Source organism: Seriola dumerili, unplaced genomic scaffold, assembly GCF_002260705.1.
Source record: "Seriola dumerili isolate Sdu_G_001 unplaced genomic scaffold, Sdu_1.0 BDQW01000068.1, whole genome shotgun sequence".
NCBI classification, from domain to species: Eukaryota; Metazoa; Chordata; class Actinopteri; order Carangiformes; family Carangidae; genus Seriola; species Seriola dumerili.
In genome coordinates, this window is record NW_019174323.1 from 11,576,058 (window position 1) to 11,591,737 (window position 15,680).

The following is a 15,680-nucleotide window of genomic DNA, read 5'->3' on the forward strand; positions in this document are numbered from 1 at the left end:
TGACTGACATCAGATCATTTTTAATTTAGAAATATTTAATAAGAGGTCAGTTATGTTACATGTGCAAGTAGTTCAACACAGGTTTAAAAGGTGGTGTATACAATAGTGATAAATAATGGTGTTCATTGTACTGTAACCTCAGTCCTTCATTACACCAACTGAAAGAGGCAGCATGGGTTTCATTTGAAGTGTTCATCTTGGCAATTTGGCTACATTTCATCTGCCGACGGCAAAAATCAAAAACACAAAAATGAACAAAGATAAAACTACCATGTTCTGCAACAACTATTGGTAGAGACTGATTTTAAACTCTCAATCTATAAGGCAGATTTAAAATGCAACTACATAACGTCACACTCCGATTTCATTAATTAATTTGATCACTTCTAAACAACCATTACAACAGCTACTCAGTAAACTTAGTGCAAGTACATCCCTTTCTCGGGCACCTGAATATAGCTCTGGCAGCAGACATGAGTTGTGCCGCAATAGATCGTGTTACACAACAAAAGTCTAAATTCTCGTGCAGACCATGTTTAACAGAAGTTTTGTTTGCATGATGTGCAGCACATACAGATTCAAAATTTGAGGATGTACACTTCTTTACCGAACATCATTACTATGAAAACTACAGTATGTGATGGAGAACCACATTAGAGCAGATGCAGCCATCCTTACATTTAATGTTCTTTGAACTATTTCATGATACCATTGTTAATATATTGCACTACAGTCAAGTGGTTGCAGTGTTAAGGCTCAGTTTTGCTTGATGTGAAAAGACTGATCATATTACATTGACAGCACTTAGAATAAGTAGTTCAGTGCATACTTTTATGTATTAACAATTCAGACAAGGCTTAAGTCAGACAAAATCATATGAGGAAGGGGAACAGGATCTCCAACAACACAATAACTTGTTGAGACATCACAAAAACTTCATCTCTTTTTTGGCACTAATTTCTCCCCAGAACATAGCTCATGGCCATCAGCCCCAGAGAGTAGCAGGTTCTGGAGGCAGAGCTGGTGGCGCGCTCAGCCTGTGTTGTGACTGGCTGCGCTGGCTGGATGTTTCTGTAGACATTGACCATAAGAGGCGATGAGCTGTTACTGACGTGTACAGTTGTGCTGAAGAGGTCAATCTGGGGACAAGATATTGAGACAGCTGTGTGAAGCACTGGTAGAGCATTTGTGATGGCCATTGTACTTAAAAATGGCACATGAGAAAAAAAACAAAAAAAAAGAAAAGTAAAAAACTCACCAAATCTTTGCTGACTTTGATTGACTCCTTGAAGACAGTCCAAACCACAGCCTCATTACAAGTGGGTGTGGTCAAGGAGCCACGGTAACGGTAATAACTGGTGCGATCCACCCCAGCCAGGAGATCATCCAGTGAAATCCCAGGTGCCATCGAAACAGACTCGCCTGAGGACAGACACACGATCTCTGAAGGGGCTGCAGCTGACACATCAATTCACTACAGACCACTGGATCAGGTTTTCCACAAGAAAAGAATAAAACATCTCCTTACCGCCATTTGTGATGTTGGACAGATAGGAGGTCAAAGTTTTCCAGCTTGCGGGTTGGCCAGTTTCATTTCCTGACATTACCTGAAAAAGTGCACAGTTTAATTATTATTATTATCATTATTATTATTATCATCATCATTTTGTTTTTTTAAGCTGAGTGGAGGGATGGCATAAATAAATGAAGAGTGGAGTGAAAAAATAAAAAACAAAAAACAATGAATTCATCCTTACTCACCTCAATGAAGAAACCAAGAGCAGCAAGTCCGTCTGAGTCAGCAATAGCCTGAGTTGTGTTTCCATTATAGGATGACTTGCTGTTTACAATGTGCAACTGCAGGAGTGAAGTAAAGAAAAAAAAAAAAAAGAAAAAATGATTGTAATATGAATGTATTTCTGCATCTAATTTATAGCTTAGCATGAAGAAAACTGCATATAGTTTACAGGCCTACCTCCATGGGGTAGCGCTTGCCATCCACAGTGTGCTCAGAGCCGGGGACAGAGGCGCCATTACCCCAGTGCAAGTGGAACTGCAGGCTGTCATAGGCCTCAGGCAGATCTCCTCCTGAAACTGTAATACCACTTGCAAGGACGACTTTGACTGGGGGGGGGGGGCAAAAACAGGATGGACAAGAAAGATCAAAACTGTTGAAAAACAGGAAAAATTTGTTCAACTGGCCAAGTGTTGTGACCAGTGTTGTTTAGAAACTGAAGAAGCACAGATTTCGAAAAACACACACCTCTCACGAAACCAAACACAACCACAGAATCTGGCACCATATTAGAGGGTTTATGTCCCCGCCCACCGCTCACCTGTCTTGCCGGTGTTCTCCATCTTTTTGAGCGCGGAGGTGCTGCTGTAGTTGACGAAGGTGAATGCAGTCAGGTTGGAGTTAGCTGTGGCAGATGCTGAGACGATGTCAATGGGCGACTGTCGGGTACCATTGCAATATTTAGGAGCGATGACCGGCCAGGTGGTGTCATCTATAAATAGAAACAAGACGATGAGAAACTGAAGAGGAGCAAGCAGATAAGATGTTAAGATGATGCTGTGGCCATTTAGAGATAAAAGGTCATTACTCACTGCAGGTTGGCAGATGATAACACCAGGCTGGAGGGAAAAGAACATATAGTTATCACTTATTCATGACAGACAGTCTCAGACATAGAGACGCGGTGTTCAACCAAGAAGCCATTAAAAATCCAAGATGGAAAAAAAAGAACAGTTCAAATACCCACCAATTGCGTCTGAGGCACAACGCACACTTGGTACGAGGGCGCACACAGCAAGCACAGCTACTACAAGGCACTTCATCTAAAAATAGAATTCAAAAAGTCAATCACCATTTTTTTTCTTTTATTAAAACAAACGACCATCCACATTAAATCCTCGGTAAGAAAATAAATCATTGAAATATATCTGAATAAATTAACTGTCTAGCGGAAATCAAACAAAAACAAAAAAAAAAAGCTACGAATTTGTCATTTACGCACAATTTTAAACATTAACTTAAAAAAACAACAATTAATAAATAAAATAATCACAAACCAATGCAAAATGATTAAATGCTATAGTCTAAAAAGAAAAAGACATTAGATAAGTCCGTTTCAGACGATCAGGGGAATAATCTGTTGCAGCTGAATCCAGTTAACCTGAGCACCAGAGTGTCTTACCTTCGACGCACTTGTACCTCCTCTTGGTCTTCTAACACCTGTGGAGCCTCACCCTCCCTCTTTTTATTCCCTCAGCCCACCCAGCAGCTCGTCTCAAAACACTCCTCCCTAACAAGAGTCTCTGATGAACATAGGAATTTCTTTCTTTGTTTGGTCATACGGAAGTTTTCAAAAAGATTTACACTCCCTTTTACCAGTGTAAATATTTCCATCATCTCAGAAAAATGCAAAAAGAAAAAAAAAGAACAACCCAGACACCAGTGCAGAAACTGGCAGATGAACCAGGCTCAAGCAGCAATAGGAGCCAAACCTCAATGAAAATGCAGGTGAAGTTCTCCACAGTCATACTCCCTGATCAATATCCAAATTAAACACACATATGCATTCTCTATTCACCATTTGTCATCATATCATAAGTAACAATAACAATAATTTTCTTACACAGCTATGGTTTAGGTTTGGTTCGGTTTAGGTACAAAAACAACTGAGGTTTAGAGATAGATCATGATTTGGTTTAAAATAATGAGTTGGTTAAGGTGAAACATCATTTGAGTTAAAACTATAACATAAGGTTAGGGAATGACACTGGATATAGGTGGGGAACGGGAAACTAACAGTGATCTCTTTCTCAGACTTTCTCACAATATAATGATGTCACACTATTTAGTTCCTGAGAAGTTCCTCGAGTTATTAATATCTCATTTGTTTGATTCAGATGTTTTCAGTCAAACGAGGAAGCGCTGATTATGGAAAATAGTTTTGCAAATTCAACTGTGCACTTTAACTACATGTATGCTCAGCTATACAGTGAAGGAGGTCCATCACCTGCCCATACTGTGACAGGGGTACAGATGCCTTATCCTGTGGAAAACTATGTTTGGGTGACATGAGAATTCTTTAAACTAAAAAGACAGAGATTGACATCACCAAGCAAAGGTGCAAAGAATGCAACGTTGTAAAATCACAAGATGTCAGAATTGGGGCTCGGCTGGACATATCGAATGTAAGCATGTGAAAAAGAAAAACTTTGATGCCATCAGGATTCTTTTTCTTTTTCAAAACCAGTTTCACTGGTAAATTTGAATGACTAAGTGACTTTCCTTAAAATGTTCAGTGACTGTACAGTTCAGTTATACCAGCCTCACCCATTGGTGTTTTTGTGAAGTCTCACAGTGACAACTCCGTTAAAAGTTAAAAAAAAAAGAAAAAGAAAAGTATTATCAGTGTATTTCCTAGAAAATTACCAGTCCAGTACTCATATGTTACTGGAAGTTTGGCTGCTTGTAGTAGGTCTATTTACAAACACACATGACCTTCAGTTTAAAGCTCAGCTATTCTTCTGATGATTTGAGAAAAAATAAAGAGATGAAAGTGTCACAATAAAGCATCAGGGTTACAAAATGTCAAATTGCCAGTACAGCTTTAATTATAGTTTCATTCAAGGAGACAGCATCAGTAAATACAGGCGATGAAAGATTAGCACAAACAACAACGTGAAAATAAGCTGCTGTCCGTGAATTTCTTATTACTTTTGATATGTAATAATGATTATTACATTATCATATTATGGATTATTATTATGATGTTAAATAACATTATTATTTGCGATACACTACATGTAAGTTACAATATTTAGAGGGGTGTGATTCTCTTTTCTCTTCTAACAGGCTCATGGTGCCACAATGACGCTATCAGTCATCAGACTCTGTGTAACTGCCAATAATTAAATAATCAATTATTATTACATAACTGGGATGCAAACATGCAATCATTACCCAATTTACAACACCCAAAGACTTTTCTGTCTTGCTGGGTGTGAAGAGAAAAAAAACTTGTTTCTGGTGTATCCCATTTCTGAAAGTCACTCTTACATAAAATACTATAATTACATGTGCATGTGTTAACTACATATGTCAAGTATGATAATGCATCTCTTCCCTGTTAGTCCGGTGTCCTTATTGAGTTTTGAACCTGATCAAACAATGATAAAAACAGTTTTCAGTGAAATATGTGGTATCGAAGTTATAGCAAGAGATGTTATAGGCTAATTTGCCAAACAAGACCTCTATGTTTTAATGTTTAAGTGATTCAAGGCTTTTTTCTTTCCACCCCCGATTTTCCCGCATTCTCATGTAAGTAGTACAAAAAATGTTAGAGAGGTATTTTAAGGACGCTTTCTGAAGCATGTGGAACTGCAGCCTGACTGATTTCTATGAATTTATATTCTGTCCTGTGTAGACGTCAGTGTGTTTGCTCATGGTTTGCTCATGATTTAGGGGATTTGTTAATAGGAGCCTTTTCAGTCGCAGTGATGGGAGTGTTTTTATGACCTCTTATAAAGTTTTGATTTCATATATACAGTATATTTTTTTAATACACATCTGACTGTTGCGGCAGCATTACACGTCTCCGAGTTTCAGATTAAACTTTATACCACTGTTTATATATATCTACACATAGCCTTTGTCATGTAGCCATTTCCTTTTGGACAGATTGAGTATTATTCATCCATTTCAATAGATTAAATGTCACGAGGCCTCATGTCCCTAAAAGAACAGCTCACATTGTTAGATCAAGCTGATGCACATGACATGTTACCTGCTCCAGGAAGTATTTTGAACTCTTGTTTATATAACTGTGCACAGGGGTATCAGTAAAATCAAACCCAATGCAACTAGCGTAAAACAACTTCAGAGTACGTGAAGTGTATATGTGTTTAAAAATTTTGAATATATAGTTTCTTTTTGGACAAAAATCTATATTTGTAATAGTTTTTGTTTGCTTTTTAAAAACAAAGCAGCACTACACTTGTGTAGCCGTTTAATTTACATTTGCGACATCGGTCATAGGTTTTTATATAATGTGAATGACAGAACAAACACTGTTGAAAAAGATAACCGTCGGATCAGATTCCAGTTACATCATACACACGCATTAGTGACGTTGCATAGTGAACAGAAACAAGTGTTTTCCTTCAAGGAAACACAGGCTAAGATATCAAATGTGATTCAGTATTCCCCCAACTCCTAGATCACAAAAGATTTTTTTTTTTTTTTTTTTTTTTTTTTAAAAAAAGGAAAGTAAATATGCATAAATTAAAGACTGCTGTAATCTCTGATCCAGACAACCATACTGCTTTCATTTAGGTTTCCTCGTAGGTTTGTGGCTCTTCAGCCTCTTATAATACATAAATAATGAACAAATTTGTGCTTAAATTGATTGAGACCTACCGAAATCTAGTAGATATAAACGCGTTTAGCCCACAACTGGTTTGGGGAGGAAAAAAACAAAAACAAAAACAAAAACACACCACACACACCCCAGTAAGTGACATGAATACATCAATTTAGATTTTACTCGTTGCAGTAATACATTTCCCAGTGATAAAACGCTCAACACTCACAGGAACACTCACTACAATAATACATTTTTTGCCAACAGTCCTGAATCACCTGAAATGTCATTGTATGTATTAAGCAAAATGAACAGAGGACAACTTTTGAAAGAGGCAAATGGGTATATGATTTAGATGTTTAGAAGTACCTGTTCCACTTCACTGGTAATTGTTCGTGTTTGGTAGTTGAAGTTGGGCAGAGAGCCTGATAACTCCCTGGAGTTTAATAAACCATGCTAAGGTTTTAAAAAAAGTAAAACTTCCCTCGTTAGCCAAAAGATACAATTTCTTTATTATAAGATTACATAATTGAATATTAAAAATGTCAAAAATCATCAGTGAAAACCCCACATTGTCTTTTGCTAACACATTTTGAAATAATCTGAGCAGTGCAAAACAGATGATTAACGCAATAAATGATTATTCTTCATTAGCAGATTCACAGTCGCAAATTAAGTGGAAAGGCACAGAGACATGCCAGCAACAGAAACAGTATGATGGGTCCAGGGGCGCTGGCTGCTGATGTGGTGCTGAAGATTGTCCTGTCATGAAGAGACTGCGTAGGCCGAAACACGTTGTGATATCCTGTCTGAATCGGGAACAGCATCATCTGTTGGGGTTAAAGCAAATGTTAGCTTACATTTCTTTCATTTTTGAATTGATGTATATCTGTTTGAAAGATAGGCATCTGCTTGATGGAAGATAACTTTGGCAAAATGTTCTAATTCATCATATGTTCAGTGCATTCGGGAAGTATGTTCCAGCCTCGTGCTTTTAAAGCTCTCCCCTCCTCCCCAAGAGCAGCGAAGTCTATATCAGGAAGTGTTCGGGGTGGATGGATGGGTGAACAAACCAGTCACACAGCAGATAACCACTACGTTTCCTGAAATGCGATAGTCAGAACATTTGCTTTAACCATGACCACTGCATAATATTTAGTCATTCATTTGAGGTTTGTAGCTTTACTGCTGTGCATTATCAGAATTCATTCAACAATACGAGGAAGTATGAATGTTCGCTTCAACCTGCAGTCTTTGGGTTGAGCTGTGTTGAAAAAGGCACTCAGTGTGATCTTTATCAGTGTAGAGCAGAAAGAGATAAACATGTGACTGAGTCAACAGCTGACAACTTCAATTTCAAATCATGGCAGGGGAAACTAAGCAGTGAAATTACCTGATTTCTAGGTGGGTACAAGGATCTCTGATAAGCTTTATAGTTTTAGCTTTGAATACCAGGCACAGTTTAATGTTTGACTCTGAATTCGACCTTGACTGAACTTGTTTCACTTGGCAGGAAACCCCAACACAAAATAACCAAACCCCACCCTTTTCCAGTTACTTCCCACACTCTGAATTGGGAGCCTGTGTATGAAAAACACTTGATATATTTATATTTATACACATTTGATGTGGATGTAAAGGCCCTAAAATGACGAAGCAATTTAGTCACAGCCATCGTCTCATTTCAAATCCTTCATACAGTCAGTGATGTGCAGCCATGTGCGTAAAATATCAAACAATCTTAGAGGCAGAGACAACAGTGCATGACACGATAATCAACAAGATCACTTTAGTCATTTGTTTGTCCTGTGATAGTGAACAAACAGTTCTGATAATTAAAGATAATGACCTCACCACACAAGACTGGATTTTCAGTCTCTTATTCTAACTATTGCCAACTGTAAATGTTGTTTGTCATCCTGTGCAGGTAATTATGCATTTAAAAAAAAAAAAAAAAAAAAAAAAAAAAAAAAAAAAAAAAAAAAAAAAAAAAAAAACACTACACATGAAATCATAAATCTCTTAATTTGATTTACTGGAGTTAAGAATTATCTCTGAATTGTTTTGCATAGAGCAGTGCTAATCAAGATCATTGTGGAACGCCACTCGTCTGATATCTCTTCAGTACCAAGATGATGAGTAGCACGTACCAGGTCTTGGTCCACCTTGACAGACTCTTTGAAGACCGTCCAAACCACTGCTTCGTTACATGAAGGGGTGGTTAAGGAGCCGTTGTAGCGGTAGTATGCAGCTCGGTTCACGTTGCCGAGCAGGTCATCGATGGAGATCTCCTCTGTGACGTTGACCTCTGAGCCTTTGTTGCAGCACAAAAAAAAGAAAATGTATCTCTACATTTAGGTCTGCACACATCTTGTTCTGTTATATAGTATGTTCTTTATTTTCCTTGTTCATTGTGTATTATGATTTAAAAAAAAAAAAAAAAAAAAAAAAAAAACAAACGTCTGCACAGGGTTTTTAAGGTTATATGCGTGACAGCAAATGTTCACTCACGGATGTTGTGAATAGCTGAGAGGTACTTGGTCAGTTTTTTCCAGGCTCCCATATCAGATGTTGAACTCGATGGGGGATGTGTCTACAGATGAACAGGGTGAACAATTAAGAACATTTGACTATAGTCCTCTCAGTTAACAACATATAGGCCCTGCTTTAAGAAAAAGATACACTCACCTCTTGATGCTCTGAACTGCTGCCACCGCTGCTTTTGGTAGTATCTGCAGCCTGGATAATAGACATTGAGAAAAGTCTTTCACACAATAGAAGTTTAGACTGGAGATAGATGGCAATATTTCATGTGCTGTCAGTCAGGCATCAACCACACTGTAAATTAGTCAGCTGACAGAAGTGCATAAGTAGGTGTTACAGTTAATGCCTAGATATTAACCTCAAGACTGCACAGGTGTTAACTTCAAACAGTGACGGGGTACATTAATATGCATACTGCCTGTTTTTGAGTACAATTTCTTTGTCACTTTTCTGGTATAGACACTTAAAATTTACTTAGAATTAGGACATGCACTACATAATCAAAAGTTTTAGAACACCCTCATTTTTGATTTTTACAGCAGTTCGAGCACAGTGAATATGCTTAAATGGTACAAAAAGGAAAGTGGTTAAATTTCCAAGGTGGGAAAAATCATGCCAGTTCAATAGAAAACAGGTCTTTTCGGGATTTTTAGAAATTGGTTGATTTACAGATTTCCTTGATCAAATGAAGCCGTGAAAGTTCATGCAAACAATTCCTACATTCCAAAACGAAAAGAACCAGTGGCTTCACATGATGGAAGACCAACAGTCTCCAGACCTAAACCCCACAGTGCTGGTTTGGACTGAACTAGACAGAGTGAGGTGTGTTGAGATGAACTTTGAACAATGTTTGATCTTCCATTGTAGAAAGAACGTAACAAGTGTTCGGCTGCTGGATGAGTCAAAATTTTAGCTTAAATTTAGTTCAACAAGAAGATTCCTTGAGTCCTTGTTTTTAAAAACTCAAATTGTTTAATTTGTTCTATGCTTTAATTTCAGAAACACAGACACTGGGGCGCCCAGCAGCTCACCTGGTGAGGCGTGTACCACATGGGCTCCTAACTGCAGCGGCCATGGGTTTGAATCCCCCCGGCAGCCCTTTGCTGCATGTCATCCCCTCTCCCTCCCCAACCTTCCTGTCTCTCTCTCACTGTATCACAATAAAGGTGAAAATGCCCCACCCTCCAAAAAAAAGGCAGACATTGAATTATGTAAACTTGACAGCTGGAAAAATGTAGGTGTATTACAGACTTGCATCACAGCTACTGACCTACTAACACACTGAACATTACCTCAATAAAGAATCCCAGTACTGCCAGGCCATTAGGAGTCTCTAATGCCTTCTCCAATTTTAAATCCTTCCTCTTGTTCACTATGTGCATCTGGACAAAGACACAGTTACTGACACACAGTATACACTGGTGAAAGCAAAATGTATTACAAAAGAAAATACCTTAGTACCATCGCCACAGTTCAGTGCTTTTTCAATTACCTCCATTGGGTATCTTTTTGAATCCACCATGTGCTCCGAGCCCTGAGATTCATGTGACACAGCGCCCCAATGGAAGTGGAACTGAAGGGTGGAGTAGACGTAACCCAAACCTCCCCCTGACACCTCCACCGTATCCTCCTTCAGCACACATTTCACTGGGAGTTGAGTGAGAACACAAGGACAAGTGTAAATGGTTTTCAGACTTAAATATATATATTTAAAAAAATAAAAAATTAATCTGGAGATTCATCTCTTTTCCATGCCTGCAACAAATAATCATCTCGTGTATCATAACACTGAAACTACAGTTAACTTTGATAATGTTTAAAATCAAGAATGAAAATAAAAATAAAGTTGGGTAAAGTTATCTTTGAGTTGTCTTAGATTTAAAAACATCCACAAAAACAGCCCATAAAATAAAAATAAAAAAATAAAAAAAAGTCAAACCTGAGTGGCCTGAGTTAGTGATGGACTTGATAGCATTTTTGTCATCAAACTTTGTATAGGTGAAGGCATCAAGGTGTTCATCTATCACAGCTGTCTTAGTCACAATGTTGATGGGTGACTGGCGTTCACCACCACAGTGGGAATGAGACAGAAGGTGCCAGAGAGATGAATTGTACGCTGAAGGTGCAGAGGAAAAACAAAGCTCAAGACAAACCTAAATCCTATTCCAACAGCACTGTGCAGTCAGAAGCTTTGCACAGTAAATATACATTTGCTGACGCATACCACAGTGATGGTCATCATAGCACCATGGACCTAAAGAATAGAAGAACAGTTGTATTTAATGTCAACACAATCATAAATATTATGGGTCGTGTGTGATTTCCCAACTCACTGGGAGGGAGAGGAGTTGCAGGGGAGGCAGACACTTGACGCTCATTGAGCTCTTGTACAGGCCGGAAAACATTGACGAGTCCCGTCTTCATGGGAAACCTCTTGATCTTAAACAGAACAAAACAATGTTTTAAATCAACAGATCCAACGCAAGTTACAAGAAAAATGCTTAATGAGAAACAGCATTTGACAGACTGTAATGTTACGTGACTATAAACCTGTGGATTTTGTCTTTTCTTCCAGCAGTCAGGGCTCATACTTACCGGTGTCAGCACAGAGCACTAGACCATTGTGAAGAAGACCTCAATAAGCACTCAGGCTGTTGTGTCCAGTTTGTCACAACTATTTGCCCTTTTACTCTGTAAAGTCACAATTTCTCATTGCATTATTGCAAGGGTGTGACTCAAATGAGCACTGCACTGATTTAGCACTGCACTCCTGTAACAACTGTGGGATTCACAATGGAAGGTTTTAGGAAAAAAAAAAAAAAAAAGCCACAGGAGCCTTGCTTTGCGACGCAACCATAAGCACAGCTGGTGACGCAGAGCGAAATTCCTCTGTAAACCAGACCATCATCTCATTTCTGTTACGCCTTCGCTGGCACACACTACAAAAGGCTTTTGTAGTCGTCATAGACGAGGATGCAGCCCCACAACTCAAATGAGTACTGCACCGATTTAACTGCCTGACACCGCTCACTGACAAATTGCTGTCATTATGATGGCAGGTAGACAATCTATAGTAGCTGTGACGGGTCCAACTCTATATGAGGAAGATTACAATTTCTAAATGCAAAGGAGGTCAAAGAGTCAGACACCTGCTCAGAGACATGGAGCTCGCTGATGGCTGTCACATAGATAAGATGAAAGATTACATGCGTCTTTTTACAAAGAGATAACTCAAATTCTCTTTTTTCTTTACACAGTCACATGCATTTTGCCCAGCATTCTCTCTTGTTGCCAGTCAACAGAGAATAAAACAAGCTTGATTATCAAAACATGATTATCAAACCAGACACCAGCATATACCAGTATATTTTGCGGCACATGTTTATGTCATGTGGCGACTCTAGCCTGCACGTATCATTGGCTGCTTGTGCAACAGTTTGAATGCAATTCCACTTGACATATAGGTTGTCCCATTTTTTTTTTTTTTTTTTTTTTTTTTTTTTTTCTTTAAAGTTGTTCAGCTTGACAGTATATGACTCAGCAATGAATAACCTGTTCTTATTCAAGGGTGAAGAAAACCTCAATAAAGAACTTGGGCCGTTGTGTCTGTCACAACTATTTTTCCTTTTACTCCTTTAAATTCACAATTTCTCATTGCTTTACTGCAAGGATCTGACTCAAATGAGTACTGCACCAATTGAATTGTCTCACACCGCTCACTGATTAATTGCTGCCATTATGATGGCAGGTAGACAATATATAGTAGCAGTGACTGGGGTCCAACTCCATATGACGCTCTATAAAGTCAAAAGGAAGCTGCAGATTCAGGTGATTCATCACTGCAAGCAACACTTTTCTAAACTCATGGTTTTCACTTTGTCATTTGATGCATAAATTATGAAAAAAAAAAAAAAATAGTGATTATAGCTGCTTTAAAAATGAGATTTTACATTTATTGGCTTTGTATTACATTTTGTTCTCAACCTCTGATTTGGCTTCTGTTATGCTGCAAATACAAGCACTATAAAAGTTTGAAAGGCCCTTACATTCCTCTCTCTGCTGAGGCGCATGTGTTGACTAAACATGCCCCCCCCCCTCCTTCTTATTCCACAGAAGAAAGGTTTCCAGGCTGCTAAACTTACCAGTTCTTTGTTGACATTGATTGGCTCATGAAAGACCGTCCATGCGACTGCTTCGTTGCAGGAGGGGGTGGTCAGGGAGCCCATGTACCGATAGAACTTTGTGAGGTCAACATTTCCAATCAGGTCATTAATAGAGATGTTATAATTTGTGGTACCCTCAGTGTCTGTGGAACGATGTAAGACAAAGGCCGTGATTAAATGAAAGGCGGCGTGTGGGTTTGAATGCACCAAAGTAACAGCGACCTTTGATTTGATCCCATCAACATGATCAGAAATGGAGTAACAACATGAGTATGGCTCCATCACCATTGATGATTACAAGGCATCTTATCTCAACTTCACCTGTTAATGACTACCTCTTACGATATTACAGAGTCACAGCGCACACAATACTTTCTCACGCAAATACATTAGCACTAAAGCTTAGGTATTTCCATAGGCATCGTGCCAACATTTAATAGAGCGGAAAAAAAAACCTTACCTTTGTTCCTGGGAAAATTATCAGATATTTTTTAATGTAAAAATCACGCTTGAAGTGTTGCAGTACTTCATTCCAGATTTTATTAAAGCAACCACAATGCATCCTGCACTAGATCTCTACAAGCTCAGTCGCTGCAAAACAAGGTGAAACACAAGTCAAACACCTACCTTTGTTGCTCATCAGGTGAGACGTGAGCAGGTTCCATGGTCCTGACATATTTCCATCTTCTGTTGCCTTTTAAAAAGGAGAAGACATTTTGAATTACATTTGAGTACAATAATGTGCAAATTAACTCACTGTACATGTAATTTTTTTTTTGAGTGGGTTGTCCGTGTTTCAGAGAGCCAGTGCATGACCTCTCATGTCAAGGTGTAAAATAAACAAAACAAATTGAGCATACAAAACCTAATCTCATAGGCACAACCTATTTCCAATGAGAAGGCTGAAATTCTGCAGAAATATAAACATTTTAGTGCCATTTTCAGTGTGTATTGAAAGGCTTGCCATGATAAGATTCTTTGAAATAATTGTGTACACATACATTTATGAAAAATCCAAGAACAGCAATTCCATCTGAATTCGCCGTGGCCTGTTCCACAGTAAGACCTTTCTTCAGACTGACAATGTGCATCTACAAGAGTTTATATTAATTAGTGAAATTGAGCAAGGTTAAAAAAAAATAAAAATAAAAAATACACAATCCTAAAAGGAGGAGCCGCATCTCTATGAACACCAAACACCAAAGTACCTCCATTGGATATCTGTGCCCATCAATCTTGTGCTCCGAACCTGGGTGGTATTCTGTATCACCCCAGTGAAAATGAAACTGGATGGTGGAATACGTATCAGTGAGTCCACCTCCACTCACTTCAACTTCATTTTCCTCCAACCTGCATTTCACTATGGGAGAGACGGAGACGCAGGTTTATGTAGATACAATACAGAAGTTTAAGCTTTGTGCCCTTTCCAGGACTCCTGTCACAAATACACATATTGTGTGTGTGTGTGTGTATGTGTGTGTATGTATGTATATGTATATATATATATATATATATATATATATATATGCAAGGACAAAAAGACACCTGCAGCCACTGTTTCTGTACCTGTATGGCCATTGTTTTCGATGGATTTGATGACGTGTTTGGAGAAGTTGACAAAGGTAAAGTTAAGCAGGTTAGGGTCCGTCTTAACATGGCTGGTGACTATATCAATGGGAGACTGCCGTTTTCCTCCACAGAAAGAACCATGGAGCTGTGGCCATTCGGATGGTGTGTGGTCTATGAAAGTTGGAGGAGCTCTTAATGTTGAGGACTGATGGTTTGATCAAAATCATTCAGTGAATCAGAAATCTGTCCTTACTTACCACAGCCATTATAGCACCAGTCACTCCCAGCAGCTGAAAGAGATATAGCCAACATGCTCTGAATACTGCAGTAGTTCATCTTATTGACCTTTCAGAGGGGCCTGACCTCTAGGTTGAGAATCACAACTAATTAACAGAACTCCATCTAGCTGCCTACTTAAAAAACTATAGTGACAACTTCACCAGCTACGAGAAAATACTGCTCATACATTAATTTCTTTTTTTTGTACCAATACATCATCAAATCATGCAATACAGAATAATACTTTTACTTTTGATACGAGTACACAATACCTCTGGAGTATTTTAACTTTATTGTAACGGTATCTTTCCTTAAGTGAAGAACATGAGCACGTCTTCCACCACTGTCTAATAAATACCACGGGCAGGAAACCTGGCAGGAGTCATGCAGTATGATGGACAGCTGTAGTCTGTGCTCCTTCAAACCACTCTCACGTTCAAGTAAAGCCTAAATAAACTGCATTTTACTCTGAAATATTGAAACAACAGTCATTTACAGAGTTCATTAACAAATATTTGCACTTTACTCACCAAATTTGACCAAAGCTCCCAAACTCAGGTACAGCAGCAGGGAGTGATGCATCTTCAGGAGGAAGGAATACGTCATTAATCACAGTGAGTCATCCACCTGTACTTTTAAAATTTGTCTCATTTAAACACTGAAGAACCTAAAAACAAAGTTTGACTAATCGTCCTACCTTGTGGTTCAGGTCTCGAGTCCCTAAGGCTTGAAATGAAAAGAAAAAAAAAAAAAA

At 38.5% G+C, this 15,680-nt stretch overlaps 1 protein-coding gene across 1 annotated transcript; it reads right to left on the reverse strand.

Moving 5' to 3' along the window:
* On the reverse strand, window positions 1–15,680 carry LOC111219624 (carbonic anhydrase-like). Its single transcript, XM_022742339.1, has 26 exons — window positions 15,624–15,680; window positions 15,457–15,508; window positions 14,905–14,937; window positions 14,645–14,818; window positions 14,287–14,438; window positions 14,080–14,169; window positions 13,706–13,772; window positions 13,058–13,221; window positions 11,249–11,354; window positions 11,140–11,169; window positions 10,855–11,031; window positions 10,408–10,562; window positions 10,208–10,297; window positions 9,060–9,110; window positions 8,883–8,964; window positions 8,522–8,685; window positions 7,035–7,201; window positions 3,198–3,225; window positions 2,763–2,838; window positions 2,608–2,634; window positions 2,337–2,507; window positions 1,976–2,124; window positions 1,762–1,857; window positions 1,529–1,607; window positions 1,259–1,422; window positions 1–1,139 (listed from the first exon to the last, which is right to left on the reverse strand). The coding sequence occupies exons 2-26, from the start codon at window positions 15,506–15,508 to the stop codon at window positions 954–956; spliced, it is 2,730 nt and encodes a 909-aa protein (XP_022598060.1). The 5' UTR covers window positions 15,624–15,680; the 3' UTR covers window positions 1–953.